The following is an 18,037-nucleotide window of genomic DNA, read 5'->3' as shown; positions in this document are numbered from 1 at the left end:
CCAGCCTCTGCAAACGAACTCCAGACGCGTGCGCCCCCTTGTGCATCTGGCTAACGTGGGACCTGGGGAACCAAGCCTCGAACAGGGGTCCTTAGGCTTCACAGGCAAGCGCTTAACCGCTAAGCCATCTCTCCAGCCCAAAAGGGACCCTTTTGATTACCTCTGGTAGCCCAACGTGAGCCACTAATCCACCTTTAGCCAGAAAGAGAAGCCAGGGCAAAAGATGTCCTAGAGGAGTCATTAATGGGTTTCCCGTGAGTGGGAAAACAAAAGTGTCAGGGAGGCTTGCAGACAAGGGCAACAACCCACTAAAGTTGAAGGTTGCTACCTCTTTGCTGAGATTTTACAGATTGTTTCCCAGATTTCTGTGCACGTGGGCAATATTAGTATGTACATCTTCAGAAGACAAAACCAAAACATGGAGCAGTTAAGCAGTTTGGCCCAGGTCTGTGATGGGTAACTGGGAGTAACTGGATATGCTGGGGCAAGTGGAAAAAGAGGTGACTATATTTCTGTTGCTCTAATATTCTCTAAGAGACACATGTAATGCAAGGAATTTCATGTCTTCTTTGGTATATTTAAGACAGAAACAGGATATAAGAATCCGGGATGCAATTTCAGTTAAAGCGCAGGATATTCTTGCAAGGGAGTGGCAGTGCAGCTAAGGAACTTACTGCCACCCAGTGGCAATCTCTGCTCATTGCAGTGACGTAGTAAAGAAATGCCCGCTCTTGGCGGTGCCATTGCTGTAGCTTCAACCTTGGGAAGGTAGAGTCAATGAAATAGCACATGTGTTCACGTCTGTTTTTGAAGAGTTACCATGAAATCAGCATGGCAGGAGAAATGAAGACTGTTTTTCAATGGCCTCTGTCATTCCTGCCCCTCCCCCCTTTTTGAGGTAGAGTCTTGCTCTAGCTCAGGCTGACCTAGAATTCACTATGTAACATCAGGGTGGCCTTGAACTCACAGCGATCTTTCTACCTCTGCCTGCCGGGTGCTAGGATTAAAGGCATGCACCATCACACCCGGCTTCATTACTGCCTTCTTCGGACAAAGTCTTTGGCTTTGTCTTGCCCATACCCCCCGCATCTGCTCCACTGTTGGTAAAAGCCCAGTTCACACAGGGCCATCTGCTCATCTGTATCTAGAGTGTCTGAGCACTCTGATCCGGTGAGGCAGGGCTTGTGGGTTTTGCCTGCTAATTCCTGAGTGCTCAGTCAGGCCTGACACAAAGAAGTGAATGTTCAATGAGTGAATGGATTTTTCTTTTAAATTTAAATAGTTTTATTTATTAGAGAGAAAGATAGAAAGAGGCAGACAAAAAAAGAGAGTGAGTATGGGCATACTAGAACCTCCTACCACTGCAAACAAACTCCAGACATATATAGCACTTGGTGCATCTGGGTTTACGTGGTGCTGGAGAATCCAACACAGGCCGTCAGGCTTTTAGGCTTTACAAGCAAGCACCGTTAGCCACTGAGCCATCTCTCTGGCCCCGGGTGAATGTTTTTCATCCGAACTTATCATCACTCTATATGAATCAGGTCAAGATTAAGCAGCAGTTTATTTGAATACTCTATATAGTAAACATTTGAAGGGGGTGGGTAGAGGACACTTCTTGGAGAAGTGTCCAGGGGCAGGGCAAGAGGCCCTGGATTTGATGACCTGTTCACAGAGCAGTGGATGCCCGGAACCTCTGGGTCAAACAGAACACAGCAGCTGTGAGAGCTGTGCACTGGCGAGCTAAGAGTTTCACACTGAGGTCATGGTAGCCTCTCTCACAGGTCAATTTTGCAGCCTCCAAGAACTGGTGGTAAGTGTACACCACATCCCTCAGGTTCCCCGCTGCTTCCCTGTGGCGGGCGGAGCAGCGGCTGCAGTCTGTGAATTGGAAACACAGGCCTGCCAGTTGGACCAGGTGCTGAAAGGTGTCACGCAGGGCACCCTGCATCTCCTCAGGGGACTGGTCCATTCTGATCACATGCTGACAACTTGACAAGAGCTTCTGGGAGCCCATGCAGAGGCGGCTCCGGCTTTCTGAAAAGTGCCAGGTGCACTTCTCTGGGGGGTGTTTGTTCCCAACTCCCCAGGAAGCTCCTACGATGTCTTGGAGTTCTAGCAAGCTCTCCACAAGTTGGATGAAGCCCTCGGGGGTACTGGCAGGGACAGCTTTCAGCTGTCTCAGTGTCCTGGAGCAGTACTCTGGCCAGATGTGGCTCTTCCTGAATAGGGGTGTGGTGCTGCAGCTGTGGGAACGGGCCGCCCTCCAGGGCAAGACCAGCCTGTTTCCAGCAGAGGGTGGCGAGGTGAGGGGGACAGCGGGGTGTGCTTGTGGGTTCCTATCTTCCTCCTCTGTGTCAGGCTGCAGGCCACGGAAGCATGTGGCATAGGAGAGCTGGCAGCTGCACTGCTCCATCCCCATCCCGGGGTCCACCACCTCACTCCTGCCTGCAAAACCCAAGGACATGGCCCTCTTGAATCTAGCCGAAACCTCAGGGTTGCTCTCTGGGGCAAAGCACAGGAAAGACTTCTCAGTAGGAAGGCAAATGCTGGAACCATCCCCTTTGCTTTCCGGTGGTGAACAATGGCTTGAAGTTGCTGAGTGGGGTTCCTCTTGACATGGGGGGGTCTTAGACCACGAAGGAGCTGGAGGAACACAGGCCTGTGGAGGATTGTGCCCAGGAGCAGCACCTTCCCCTGCCATGTGCTTAGGTGATTCCACTGGGACCCTTTCTGGAGGGAAGGCTGATGGAATGATCTGCTCCCCAAGTAAGAAATTAGGGCCCAAGTCCAGTTCTACCAATAGTTCTCGCTCTTGGGCTTGGCAGGCCTGGCCTAGGGCATCTCTGCTTTTTCCTCCGGGACTTTTGGGGGAATGGAGTGGGGTCTGCTCAGTCCCTGTTCCAGGAGCCTCCAAGGGCAGGGAGGTGATTATTCTGCCTGCTGGAGTACTCACATCAGGAGCCTGCAGAATAGCGTCAGACCCGGCACTCTTGAGGTCACGTGACTTCTTCCCAGCTCCCTCCAGGAATAAATTGGGACCATTTTTGTTTGTAACTTCACTGTCACATTCCAAAGATGGCTGTCCTTGTTGCTCCTCCTGTGTAGGGAGAGAAGCCACATCTTCTGATTTCACCCCACACTCCCCATTTGTGAGGCCAGCTCCAAGAGGCAAGGGCTCTGTGTACTTGGTGGCAGGTTCTTGCATATGACTTATTAAAAAAGATCCCAACCCCGTTTCTAGGTGGACACCTTCCTGCTCCGATGTATCTCCTTGAGAGACATTATGTAGCCTTGGGCTGCCGGGGCTAGGGTCAGTAGTGGAGTGGGGGAGGGTGCTGTCTTCATGCTTGATGTCCAGTTCTTTGGGGATAGGGCCATCCAGGTCTTGAAATGGAGCCAAAATTTGGAAAGGCTTTATCTGAGTGGCCTCTGGGCTGGAAGAATCTGTGTTGGAACCCTCAGGGTTGTGAGGGGTGTTTGCCAAGAAACTGTCAACAGTGATGGCCAAAGGGACAGCCTCCGGATTCTCTGTATTGCTGGGGTCAATCCGGAGGCGAATGGCAGAAATAGAAGACACTCGAGAGTCGATGACAGACTTGGTTTCCATGGTCTCGGGTTCCATCTCCATGATTCTGGAGGCTGGGTTTTTGCTCTTGCTCTCCCTCAGGGAAGCTAGCAGCCCCAGGGCCTTAGTTTCCAGGAGGCCTGGCTCACCGAGCATGTCCTGCAGGGAGGACACGGTTGGCGAGGGGGCGCTGAGCGTCAGGTAAGGCTCCCGGCCGTAGTAGCACACACCATCCATGCTCTCCCTGGAGGCAGATGGTTCCATAGGAAAAGAGACCTGGGAGGTGTAGTCCGTCTGTAGGAAGGACCTTCTTTTCCTCGGGGTCTTGGCATTCTTCTTCTTTATCCCTCCCCTTCGGCTTGGCTGTATTCCCTCTGGGCCAGGCGGGCTTTCTTTGGGGCTGCAAATGCTAGTCTGACTCTGTGAGTCTGTGACACTGGGATTGGCAGCTCTGGGCCCTGTGAGTCAAGAAAGGAGAGGGCACATGAAGAACGACAGAGAGGTCCTCAGAGCACTTGAGCCCACCTGGATTCAAATCCCCGTTCAGCTGTGTAACCCTGGGCAAGTGTTATCTCCTTAATTTCCTCATCTGGATGATGATGGTTAATAATCTGTAAGCATTTTTGATGTTTAGTTGCTCAAGATTCATGTACTGTCTTTTGGTCATAGTACCCCAAACTTCTTTTTAGAGCTTGACATCTGAGACAGGGAACACATACACACACAGAGAGACAGAGAGAGAGAGACAGAGAGAGAGAGAGAGAAAGAGAGAGGGAAAGATGTACAGAAGCTATGCCACACAGAGCCCACTCAAAAGCTAACTTGGGCTAGAGAGATGGCTTAGTGGTTAAGGCACTTGCCTGCGAAGCCTAAGAACTCATGTTCCACTCTCCAGATCCCACGTAAGCCAGACTCACAAGGTGATGTAAGCATGCAAGGTCGCACACGCTCACAAGGTGGTGCACAGGTCTGGAGTTTGATTATAGTGGCTGGAGGCCCTGGCATGCCAGTTTGTTCTCTTTCTCTCTCTCATGAAAAATAAAAGTAATAAATAAAAAAGCTGACCTTTCTCCCAAGGTCAATGGAAGCCACCAGAAGCAGGACCAAAGAGCAACAGGAAAGGGCTGAGACTGAAAGGCAAGGCCGGCAGCCGCCCCCAATGTGCATGTGTGACTTATGAGTGTTTATCCTTTAGGGGGCTGTGAGGGGCGTGTGTGTGTGTGTACACGCACATGCATGCAGAAGACATACGTATGGGTTGGAGAGATGCAGTTAAAACATTTGCCTGCAAGGCCAAAAGCCAAAGGACCAAGGTTCAAATTCCCTAGGACCCATGTAAGCCAGACGCACAAGGTGATACATGCATCTAGAGTTGGTTTGTAATTTGATCCATGGAACTCAGGTTGGCCACCTTACGAGTGAATAAGGACCCTGTTTTGCTTATGTGTCTTCCTCTCAAACTTGGTCCTGGGCCCTTAGGAGCCACCTGTTTGCCTAGCATCATACACACCTGCTGGGATGGGGTGCGGGCTCACCTGAGAGGGTGTGTGGAGGTGTTAACTTGTCCGCTGCATCATAGTATTCCTCATCCGAGCTGCCATCCTCAAAGGCCAGCGGTGGAAGTGGATGCAGGGCCAGGGTTTCCAGCGTGGAGCAGGGCTGGGTCTCCAGCCAGCCCTGTCGGGCCCACACGGGAGGAATGGCACCCTGCCCCTGTCGGGAAGCTGTACTGTCTGAGCTGTCACTCAGGTGGCTGGCTGGGGAGACGCTGGAGCACAGGCTGTAGTAGTCGGTCCGGCTGTTCTCATACAGCCTGGGGTCCAGCCTGCCCGTGCTCAGCTCTGCTCCCCAGCTGCAGGCCTCAGGCGCCACACCCTGGGCACACCGCGTCTTCGGGAAAGGAGGGTCGGCGCTCTGGGCCAGGTCCAGCAGACACAGGAAGCCGCTGGTCTCCGTCTTGCTCCTGTCCTCCTGGCTGTCAGAATCAAGACCCTCGGGGAAGTGGGGCAGGTCGAAGTGGAAGATGCTGGTCCTGCTGGAGGAGCAGGCGTCTAAGTCATCCTCTTCCAGGGCATCCACGGACTCGCTCGAGCCGCTCGTCCGGCAGCCCCGGCTCTCTGTGTTGGCAGAGTCGGATGCCTCGGACTCGGCGCTGTCCGTCGTGCTGCTGGCCCCGCAGCTGCTCGAGCCCCTCCTCGTCCCCTCAGGAGCGGGGCTGCCCCCAGGAGGTGGCTCCTCTTTGACAAGCGGCCGGCAGAGGCCCAGCTTCTCAAGGCGTCTGTCAGCGAGGGGCTCCGGCACACAGTCCACTTCGGAGGACTCCTCCGAGTCGCTGCAGGTCCTGGACTCGTAGCCTGCAACACAGAGCACACTGCAGGTTACGAGCTGGCACCCAGACCTGGCAGATGCCTGTGTGTCTCCCACTCCCTGTCATTCTGCCTGAAAGGAAAGCCCAGGGCTGGGGAGCTGGCTTAGCGGTTAAGGCGTTTGTCTGCAAAGCCAAAGGACCTCGGTTCGACTCCCCAAGACCCACATAAGCCAGATGCACAAGGTGGTGCATGCATCTGGAGTTTGTTTGTAGTGCCTGGGGGCCCCGAAGTGCCTATTCTGTCTCTGACTGCCTCTGTCCCTCTCTTGCTCTCTCAAGTAAATAAGTAAATTTAAAAAAAAAAAAAGGAAAAAAGCCAGGCGTGGTGGTACATGCCTTTAATCCCAGCACTCAGGAGGCAGAGGTAGGAGGATTGCCATGATTTCAAGGCCACCCTGAGACTACACAGTGAATTCCAGCTCAGCCTGAGCTACCGTGAGACCCTACCTAGAAAACCAAAATAAATAAAAAAATAAAAAGGAAGGAAAATAGGGTGGCTGACTCAAACACACTGCACTGATTGGCACAGGGATCCCCGCCATCAGGCTGCCTGTCCACAGTCCGTGTGAGCCACCTAAAGAGGATGAATCCATTCCTCCTTCCAAGGAGGTCTATCAGTCTGTAGAAACATGATGGGCATTTAATTGGGTTTCCTTTGTGTGCTAAGCTCCTCCCTAAATATCTTCTTTATATTAGATGAGGAATCAAATTTAAAATATAAAACAAGGACCTCTGGTTAAGATGGTGGTGTAGGAACCATGCCACAGCAGCATAGATGAAAAAAAACAAACAACAAAAAACCCCACAAAAAACAAAAAACAAAAACCCACCATGGGCCGGGCATGGTGGCGCACGCCTTTAATCCCAGCACTCGGGAGGCAGAGGTAGGAGGATCACTGTGAGTTCGAGGCCACCCTGAGACTACATAGTGAATTCCAGGTCAGCCTGGGCTAGAATGAGACCCTACCTCGAAAAACAAAACAAAACAAAAACAAAACAAAAAAAAACCACCACCAACAAAAAAACCCAAACAGTAAAATACACTCTTCTACTAAGTGAAGGGGTATAAAAAATTAGCAACCACAGTAGGAGAGAGCCAGAGCATCCGGAGTCCACAGAAGCAGGCAGAAGCAGCTCCTGCAGCTGTGGCACCAGGTCTGTGTGGCTGCAGCCTGAGCCTGGGGGGATTCTCCACTCACACCGGCCTTCTCACAAACTCAAGAAACCTGAAGGGAGAACAGCAGGCACCAGCGGAGTAGCTCATGAGGAAGAAGATTGCGAGGACCAGTGGGAGAACTTCATCCACCATCCACAGCCTCCTCTCCCCCCACTGCCAGCACAAGCGCCAGCAAGCTCCAGAGACCCGGAGAAGGGAGCTCACAGCACCTCGTACCGGCGACCAGAGCAGCAATCCAGTGACCCAGCCAGCCTACTTGAACCCACAGTGCACCAAAGAGGGACCCAAGCAGAGGCACAGCATAACTGAGACCAAAATCATCCCAAAAGGTAACTGAGATTACACCAGGTCAGTACCCACCAATACCCTGGTATGTAGGCTAGCATCGGAAATGCTGATTGCATCTTCCATGTCAGGGTAAATTATATGTTAAATCTGGTGGATGGTAAGATTTGCCATTCTTAAATAGGCTATATTTTGGGCTTGTCATTTGTTGCTTCCTGATTTATAGTACCTTTGTCTCTTCTATCATTCAATGGGGCAGGGTCTCACTAGGTCACAAGCTGACCTTAGAACCCTCTACAGACCAGAAATCTCAGCCTCCCAGTTGATGAGATTAGGGGTGTGAGGCAACACATATCCTTAGGGACTATGACTTTGTTAGAGAATCTAACAAATCATTATAACAGTCTAACAATCATTATACCTACTCTTGCATACTCTGCTGGTTTTCGTTGAATGTGTATATTGTTCAGCTGAATTTTAGAGTTTGCCTGTATTTTGTTCACCCAGCCTACTCAAATACTCTCAAGCAGGCAAACCCAACATGAAGGGTCACTTTTGTAGATACTCTAAGACTCTTAAGAGCCACAACTAGCACCTTAAACCCCTTCCCTGAAGATATATAAATAACACCAGATTGGTTGACACATCTAATAATGCTGCAGATAATTAGAAAATCTAAGCATTAACTTAATCCAAGATGCAAAAATCTCATTATATTAAAAGAAACACAAAATCAAGGCATTCTTAATCAACCAAAAATTATAAATCCATCAAAAATGACCTCCAGTGAGACTGATTTAGAGGAAATGCATGAGAAAGATTTCAAAAGAATGATTATAAATATGTTCAAAGAAATCAAAGAGGAAATCAAAGGAATCAACGAAGATATTGGAAACCAATTTAAGGAAATAAGGAGGTCAATACAAGACATAAATAAGGAAATAGAACTAATAAAGAAAAAGCAGTCAGAATTACTAGTAATAAAGAACACAGTTAGTGAAATAAAAACCTCTGTAAAAAAATCTCATCAATAGAATGGATGAAGGAGAGGACAGAATATCTAAACTAGAAGACCAGGTGGCAGATCTAATATAGTCCAACAAAAAGAAAGACAAACTAATAGGAAAGTATGAATGGGAATTTCAAGATATTCATTATGAAAAGATCAAACATAAGACATTATGAAAAGATCAAACATAAGAATTCAGGGCATAGTAGAAGGAGAAGAATTTCACTCCAAAGGCATAGTAGGCATTTTCAACAAAATCATAAAAGAAAACTTCCCCCAAATTGTGAAAGAGATGCCAATGCAGATACAGGAATCCTTTAGAACACCAAACAGACAAAACCTGAAAATAACCTTTCCTCAGGATATTATAATTAAACTACCAAGCACACAAAGCAAAGAAAATATATTGAAAGCAGTTAGTTAAGTAAAAACAAAGTCACATACAAAGGCAAGCTCATCAGGATCACAGCAGATTACTCAACACAAACTTTAAAAGCCAGAATGACGTGGAGTGATGTATTCCAACTTCTGAAGGATAAAAATTGTCAACCAAGGTTACTTTTTGCCCTGCAAATCAATCCATTCAAATACATGGAGAAATAAGGACATTCTACTAAAAAAAGCAGGCTAAAAGAATATTTGAAGACAAAACCAGCTCTACAGAAAATACTTGAAAGGATCCTCCATGTTGAAGAGAAAGAAAAGCACACATATAAGGAACCTGGAAAAAAATAAACCATACTCAAATACTAGTTAATAAAAGAGAGCAAAGGTAAAACCAGAAGAATTCCAAAATAAGAAAAATGGCAAAAAAGCAAACAAAACCCACACACACCTTTCAATAATCTTTCTCTCTCTCTCTCTCTCTCTCTCTCTCTCTCTCTCTCTCTCTCTCTCTCTCTTTTGAAGTAGGGTCTCACTCTAGCCCAGGCTGACCTGGAATTCACTATGGAGTCTCAGGGTGGCCTCGAACTCATGGCGATTCTCCTACTTCTGCCTCCCGAGTGCTGGGGCTAAAGGCATGTGCCACCATACCCGGCTCAATAATAACTTTTTTTTGTTTGTTTGTTTTTTTGTTCAAGGTAGGGTCTCACTCTGGCTCAGGCTGACCTGGAATTCACTATGTAGTCTCAGGGTGGCCTCGAACTCATGGCGATCTTCCTACCTCTGCTTCCCGAGTGCTGGGATTAAAGGCGTGCGCCACCACGCCCGGCAATAATAACTCTTAATATTAATGACCTAAATATTCCAACCAAAAGATACAGGTTTACAGACTGGGTTTAAAAAGCAGGATCCTTCAATTGTTGCCGCCAAGAAACTCACCTTTCTACAAAGGATGAACATTATCTTAGGGTGAAAGTTTAGAAAACAGCGTTTCAAACAAATGGGCCTAGAAAACAAGCAGGGGTCACTATCCTAATATCTGACAAGGTAGGCTTCAGACCAACATTAGTTAGGAAAGACAAAGAAGGTCACTTTATATTATATTGATTAAAAGAACACTCCAACAGGAGGACATTATAATCCTAAACATATATGCCCCTAATATGGGGACCCCCACTTTCATCAAACAAATGCCATTAGAACTAAGGTTACAGATAACACCAAACACAGTTGTAGTGGGTGACTTCAACACCCCACTCTCATCAATTGACAGGTCATCTCAGCAAAAAATAAACAGAGAGGCATCTGGATTAAATGAGGTCATAGAAGAAATGGACCTAACACATATCTACAGGACATTTCATTCAAATGCTGCAGAATACATGTTGTTTTCAGCAGCACATGGAACATTCTCTAAAATAGAACATATATTAGGACACAAAGCAAATCTTAACAAATATAGGAAAACTGAAATAATTCCTCCCACTCTGATTACAATGGAATCAAACTACAAATCAATAGCAAGAAAAGCCATAGAGCATACACAAAATCATGGAAACTAAATGATGAATGGGTCAATGAGGAAATCAAGAAGGAAATCAAAAAATTCATAGAGTCTAATGATAATGAGAACACAACATACCAAAACCTTTCGGACACAATGAAGGCAGTCCTAAGAGGGAAATTTATAGCTTTAAGTGCCTATATTAAGAAATTAGAAAGAAAATGACCTAATGCTCCACCTTAAAGCCTTGGAAAAAGAAGAACAAGGCAAACCAAAAATCAGTACATGGGGAGAAATAATAAAGATTAGGGCAGAGATTAATGAAATAGAAACCAAAAAAGCAATCCAAAGAATCAATGAAACAAAAAGTTGGTTCTTTGAAGGGAAAAACAAGATTGATAAACCCTTAGCAAATCTGAGCAAAAGAAAGAGAGAAGAGACACAAATCAATACAATTAGAGATGAAAAAGGCAGCATCACAACAGATACCAGAGAAATTCAAAAAATCATAGGGACATACTATAAAAACATATACTCCACTAAGAATGAAAATCTGAAAGAAATGGAAGATTTCCTTGATTTATATGACCTACCTAAATTAAATCAAGATGAGATTAATCACTTAAATAGACCTATAATAGTTATGGAGATCCAAGCAATTATCAAAAATCTCCTAATTAACCGGGCGTGGTGGCGCACACCTTTAATCCTAGCACTTGGGAGGCAGAGGTAGGAGGATCGCCATGAGTTCAAGGCCAGCCTGAGACTCCATAGTAAATTCCAGGTCAAGCCGGGCGTGGTGGCGCATGCCTTTAATCCCAGCACTCGGGAGGCAGAGGTAGGAGGATCGCCGTGAGTTCAAGGCCACCCTGAGACTACAGAGTTTATTCCAGGTCAGCCTGGACCACAGTGAGACCCTACCTCGAAAAACCAAAAAAATAAAATAAAATAAAATAAAATAAAATAAAAAAAAAAGTAAATTCCAGGTCAGCCTGAGCTAGAGTGAAACCCTACCTCGAAAAAAAAATCTCAACAAAATATTGGCAAACAGAATACAAGAATATATCAGAAAGATCATTCACCTCGACCAAGTAGGCTTTATCCCAGAGATGCAGGGATGGTTTGACATATGCAAATCAATAAATGTAATACATTATATAAATGGACTGAAGGACAAAAATCACATGATCATCTTATTAGATGCAGAGAAAGCATTTGACAAAATCCAACATATCTTCATGATAAAAGTCCTACAGAGACTGGGAATAGAAGGAACATATCTCAATATAATAAAGGCTATTTATGACAAGCCTACAGCCAACATATTACTAAATGGGGAAAAACTGGAAGCTTTCCCACTAAAATCAGGAACAAGACACTGTCCCCACTTTTATTTAATATAGTACTAGAAATCTTATCCATAGCAATAAGGCAAGAGACACACACAAAAGGGATACAAATTAGAAAGGAAAAAATCAAGTTATAATTATTTGCAGATGACAGAATTCTATACATAAAGGACCCTAAAGACTCTACCAGCAAACTGTTAGAGCAGATAAATGCTGCTTATAGCCATGTAGCAGGATACAAAATAAACAGAAATCAGTAGCCTTCGTATATGCAAACAACAAACACACAGAGGATGAAATCAGAGAATCACTCCCATTCACAGTTGCATTAAAAAAAAAATGTACCTTAGAATAAACCTAACCAAGGAAGTGAAGGATCTATACAGTGAAAACTTTAAAATGCTCAAGCAAGAAATTGTAGAGGATACTACGAAATGGAAAGATATCCCTTGTTCTTGGATTGGAAGAATCAATAGTGTGAAAATGGCAATCTTACCAAAAGCAATCTATAAATTTAATGCAATCCTAATCAAAATTCCAAAGGCATTCTTCACAGAAATAGAAAATCAATCCTAAAATTCATTTGGAAGCACAAAAAAAAAAAAAAACCCAACAACCCCCCCCCAAAAAAAAAAACTCGAACAGCCAAAACAAATTTGAGCAACAAAAATAAGGCTGGTGGTATCACCACCTATACTACAGAGCCATAATAATAAAACCAGCATGGCACTGGCACAAAGCAGACATGTAGATCAATGGAACAGAACAGAGGACCCAGATGTAAGTCCGGGTAGCTATAGCCTCCTGATCTTCAACAAAAATACTCCTTAGAAGGAGGATACTTAATAGGTTGATATTGTATATATGTAATTACAATGATTGTAATGGGGAGGTAATATGATGGAGAATGGAATTTCAAATGGGAAAGTGTGGGGGTTGGGAGGGAGGGAATTACCATGGGATATATTTTATAATCATGGAAAATGTTAATAAAAATTAAAAAAAAATACTCATTAGAGAAAAGACAGCCTCTTCAGCAAATGGTGCTGGGAAAACTGGATACGTATCTGTAGAAGGATGAAAATAGATCCTAATCTCTTTCCATGCCCAAGAATTAAGTTCAAATGGATCAAAGACCTTAATATCAGAACTGAAACTCCGAAACTGCTAGAGGAAAAGGTAGAGGAAACCCTTTAACACATTGGTCTTGGCCAGGATTTCTGAATATAACCCCAATTGCTCAGGAAATAAAAACCACAGATCAACCACTGGGACCTCATGAAATTACAAAGCTTTTATACAGCAAAGGACACTGTGAACAGAGTAAAGAGACAACCTATAGAATGGGAGAAAATCTTTGCCAGCTATATATCTAACAAAGAATTAATATTTATGATATACAAATAACTCAAAAAACTAATTAATAAAGAATCAAACAACCCAATTCAAAAATGGGTTATGGAACTAAATAGAGAGTTCTCAAAAGAAGAAATACAGATGGCATATAAACATCATTAAAGATGTTCTACATCCCTAGCATCAGGAAAATGCAGATTAAAACTTTGTTGAGAGCCAGGCATGGTGACACATGCCTTTAATCCCAGCATTTAGGAGGCAGAGGTAGGAAGATCACTGTGAGTTCGAGGCCACCCTGAGACTACACAGTGAATTCCAGGTCAACCTGGACTACAGAAAAACCCTACCTTGAAGAACAAAAAACTACATTGAGATTCCATCTCACTCCTGTCAGATTGACTACCATCATGAAAACAAATGACCATTAGTGCTGGCGAGGATGTGTAAAAATAGGAACCCTTCTACATTGTTGGTGGGAATGCAATCTGGTCCAACCATTGTGGAAATCAGTGTGGAAGTTCCTTAGATAAAAATGGATTTGGGCTGGAGAGATGGCTTAGCGGTTAAGTGCTTGCCTGTGAAGCCTAAGGACCCCGGTTCAAGGCTCGGTTCCCCAGGTCCCACGTTAGCCAGATGCACAAGGGGGCGCACGCGTCTGGAGTTCGTTTGCAGAGGCTGGAAGCCCTGGCACGCCCATTCTCTCTCTCCCTCTATCTGTCTTTCTCTCTGTGTCTGTCGCTCTCAATTAAATAAATAAAAAATTTAAAAAAAATGGATTTACCAAATGGCACTGCTATAGCACTCTAAGGACCCGTCTCGCTGCCTTAGAGATACTTGCTCAACCATGTTTATTGTCATTCTATTCACAATAGCAAGGAAATGGAACCAGCCTAGATGTCCCTCAACTGATGACTGGATAATAAAGATGTGGCACATTTACCCAATAGAGTTCTACTCAGCACTAAGAAAAATGAAATTATGAAATTTTCAGGAAAATGGATGGATCTGGAAAGGATTATACTTAGTGAGGTAACCCACACCCAGAAAGCCAAATGTCACATGTTCTCTCTCATATGTGGATCCTAGCTACAAATGAATGGGCTTCTATGTGAGTAGGAATAAAACTCAGAAGCAGAGGTCAGTAAACTAGAAAGGAGATACAAAGGGAATAGAAAGGGAGGGAAGGGGGACTTAATAGGATGGTATTGTATATATATAAGTAGAAGAACAGATTAATGAAGGTGAAAAGACCTAAGTGAGGTCAGGGGAAGAGATTGAGTAAAGAAAAGGTGGAGGGAGGGCTAATCAAAATCTAAGTGGATATTAATAAGTCTTATGGAAACCTACTTTTTTGGACAATGGAACACTCAGAAGCCATAGATTATTACTAGAAAATTTTCAGTGCCAGGGATGGGATACCTTCCAGTGAGTTGTTAGCTGGGGATGTCCCTGATGCCCCCAAAACACTGCAGGCCATTGCCAAGGCTTTTGATTTCCCACTAGGAATATATTGTAAGACCCTATTGCTGAAGACTCTACATATTTGGGCTGCAAGGTCCTTGAGAAATCTGGCTGAAGCTGAGCTAAAATCTTCCTCCATGTAGACCAGCTGACAGAAAGCTGGAAAAAGCGACACTGCATGCAATTCAATGGGAGAGAGAGAAATCACCAGTGGAGACACTCAACAGTGGACACTGCCAGCTTTAAATTTGGCCAGCCAGGCCAAATGAGCCAACAGGTGCAGCAATGGCATGTCTGTCGTGGGGAAAACCAACCACTCTCTAATTGGACTGGAGGCCTGCTCCATGGTAGGGAATACATCCCTGATACTGAAAACCTACAACAGGGGTAGTCATGAGCCTTAGGGGTGTAATATCTGCTGCTGTCTGGCTAAATGTATATACTGTGCTCACCAAACTGCCCAGTAAGCACTTCTCTTAATGTTCATACCCATATATTAATGCTACTCTCACTTCTGGTTAGAGAGCCTTCTCTTTTCAAATGGCAGTTACTTTGGGATGACTCAGAAGGCACCATGGTGCTGAGAAGTGACAGAGGAGTTCTCAGCCCTACAATATCTCTATCACACCTTCCAAGGTTCAGGGTCCATTGCGGAAGAGGTGGTGGAAAGAATGTAAGAGCCAAAGGAAGGGTAGGACTCCTTACAACATGCTCCTCCAGGCACAAAATGGCCTGGATATCCATGACCTCAATGTGCCAGACACTATCTACGGAAGACCATCATAATAGGACGAAAAGGTGATGACATCAAAATAAAAGGCAGACTGACTGAGAGAGGGAGGGTGTATGATGGAGAGTGGAGTTTCAAAGGGGCAAGTGAGGGGAGGGAGGGAATTACCATGGGCTATTGTCTACAATTATGGAAGTTGTCAATAAAAAATTAATTAAATAAATACTACCATGAAAAAAAAAATCTAGGCCTGCTAGTACAGGCCTTTGGTCCCAAGACCCAGGGCGCTGAGGCAGGAGGATTGTTATGAATTCAAGGGTAGCCTAGGGTTATAGAGTTAGTTCCAGGTTAACTTAGGCTGCCTTGAGAAAACCAACCAACCAAACAAACAAACAAACAAAATAGATCCTTGGCCCCACCACTGATATACTAAGTCACCTCCTTAGGGAGTGGAGCCTTGAGGTTGCTAGCTTGGCACCATTCTGAAGCCTGTTTTGGGGAACCCAGTGCTGCTAAGGGCCTTTTAGGTTACCTTGAAAGAATTCACAGTCCAGGGAGAGGACATCAGGGCAGCTCTCCAATCTTTCTTCCACAGCCTCTAGGTGGTTTTCTAAAGATTCTCTCTCATTTCTGGGCGAGCTCAGTCAGTAGGGTTTGGGGCTCTTAAAAACTTCTTTCTGATCACATCCTTCCCTGCTGGAACTCTCTCTGGGCTCCACTGTCTACAGGGAAGAGCTGACGCTCTTTCACAAGGGTCAAAGACTCACAATGTGGCCTGGAGCTCTTCCTAGAGGATGGCTCTGAACCCTCCTTCTTGGCACAGTATAATAGTGACATACATAATATTTACATTGTGTTAAGTAATCTAGAGATAAGTTAAAGTATATGGGAGGATGGGTGTAGGCTCTATAAATTTTTACACCATTTTAGAGGAAGGACTTAAATTGCTATGGATTTTATTATCCACTGGGGGTTGTAGAACTGATCTCCACAAGTAACATGGAGGCTGCATTTTCCTATCATCTAGTCCCTCTCCCTCCCCCCTCCCTCCCTCCCTCTCTCTCTCTCTCTCTCTCTCTCTCTCTCTCTCTCTCTCTCTCTCTCTCTCTGTGTGTGTGTGTGTGTGTGTGTGTGTGTGTGTGTATGCTAGAGTCTCTTGCTACTGTAAATAAACTCCCTTTCAGTTTTATGTAGGTACTAGGGAATTGAGCCTGGCTGCAGGCATTGCAAGCAGGCACTTTTAACTGCTGAGCATCTCCCTGGATTCTCTATCATTTATTCTTTAGAGATAATCTATGCCTAGTTTACTGATGTGGAGGAAATGCTATACAATGATGAGCTATAGAGCAGTTTTTCCACCCCAACCTACAGTGACATCATGTGGGTAGATTGGATGGAGGAAATGTTTACTCGGTAGAATTGAACAATTGATTCAAGTCAGGGTTTTTCCTCTGAAGACAGTCATTCAGCATTTATTGGCAGGCCCCTGGGAAAATGCCACATCAGTGGAACAGGCCGAGGCGAAAGACTGGTGGCAACTGGAAGCTGACCCGGGGGCCCGCTGTCCTCCCTCGCCCTCCCTCCACTTCTTCATTTCAAGTCTCTTGTCTCCAGGTGCCTCTCTCTTCTAATCGTGCTGAGTTTGTGTCACAATTCAAGGGAGTGTGAAAGTGTGCAGACGCATGAAAGGGACCCATGTAATCTACTTCTGAACAAGTGACCCCTCTCTCTGCTGAGAAATGATGATAGGATACAGTGGATCCCAGAGGTGATTTTAGAAAACACTACAAGGAGACGGACACCTCCCATTCTATGCTTTAGGAGAATTTCAGGTACAAAGGAAGCGCTCGTATTTAGGAAAGATCAATTGTTCAACTGAAAATAGACGCAGTATTACCTCTCATCCTCTTGGGTTGAAGTCTTGGCTCGACTCAGCTCTCCACCTCCCTTTAGGCTGCCTTACCTATGAGGTCGGGGGGGGGGGCTGTCCCCAGTGGGGCAAGCCTCAGTGCCTCACCTTCCTCAGCAGATACCCGGTGCACTTGCTGTCTGTTCCCAGGCCAAAGGAAAACAGAGGCAACTGGGTCGACAAATAGCCTGCAGTACCCAGCAATCAAGCAGGCCAGGTCTTTTGCAGTACTGCATTCCAGCAGCAACGTCAGAACCTTTGAAGACAAAGAGAACTGTGTCTATAGAAGGCCAAGGCTCAAGACGTCCAGGGCTAAAGAGAGATCACCAGTAAACTCAGCCACAGTTCACAGACTGGCCACATGGTCATTCACAGTCTCACCTATAAGGCGCTAGATGACCAAACATGCAAGCACGTACACAACCACACACACGTGTGCACACACTCATACACGTGCAGTAGGCCAAGCCTATCACATCTACACGATGTCTCCTTCCTCTCCTCTCCTCCAGCCTACCCACCCCACCCACTCTGCTCATTCATATAGTGGGGTCCCTTTAAGACTGCTCTGTCAAAGGAAAATGAGCAAGAACACTGCAGAATGACTGAAAGGGTAATAAAAATAAAGCACCATTCTTGAGCATGTTGGAGAAAATGATAATATAAGGTCTTCTAGAGAGCTTCATGAGGTACCCTGAGCTCTTTATCTATTTCAATTGACACCATTCAACACTCTTGTGCAGGGCTAGAGAGGTGGCTTAGTGGTTTTGGTGCTTGTCCGTGAAGCCTAAGGACCCAGGTTCAATTCCCCAGGAAGCACATAAGCCAGATGCAAAAGGTGATGCATGCATCTGGAGTTTGTTTGCAGTGGTAGGAGGCCCTGGAATGCCCATTTTTTTTTCTCTCTCTTTCAAATAAATAATAGATAAAATATCTT

General features: G+C 45.4%; 1 protein-coding gene across 1 annotated transcript in view; it reads right to left on the bottom strand.

The window, feature by feature from the left end:
* Positions 1-38: 38 nt before the first annotated feature.
* Frmpd1 (FERM and PDZ domain containing 1) overlaps positions 39-18,037 on the bottom strand; it is a 123,657-nt gene continuing 105,658 nt past the window's right edge. The window contains exons 14-16 of the mRNA XM_045141957.1: positions 17,209-17,356; positions 5,104-5,922; positions 39-4,026 (exon numbers count right to left, since the gene is read on the bottom strand). Coding sequence (XP_044997892.1) covers positions 1,670-4,026; positions 5,104-5,922; positions 17,209-17,356 — 3,324 coding nt within the window. The 3' untranslated portion in view covers positions 39-1,669. The remainder of the gene's footprint in view (positions 4,027-5,103; positions 5,923-17,208; positions 17,357-18,037) is intronic.

The sequence above is a fragment of the Jaculus jaculus genome, chromosome 1, assembly GCF_020740685.1.
Source record: "Jaculus jaculus isolate mJacJac1 chromosome 1, mJacJac1.mat.Y.cur, whole genome shotgun sequence".
NCBI classification, from domain to species: domain Eukaryota; kingdom Metazoa; phylum Chordata; class Mammalia; order Rodentia; family Dipodidae; genus Jaculus; species Jaculus jaculus.
Note: the sequence above shows the minus strand (reverse complement) of the source record. Positions and strands in the feature narration are given on the sequence as shown.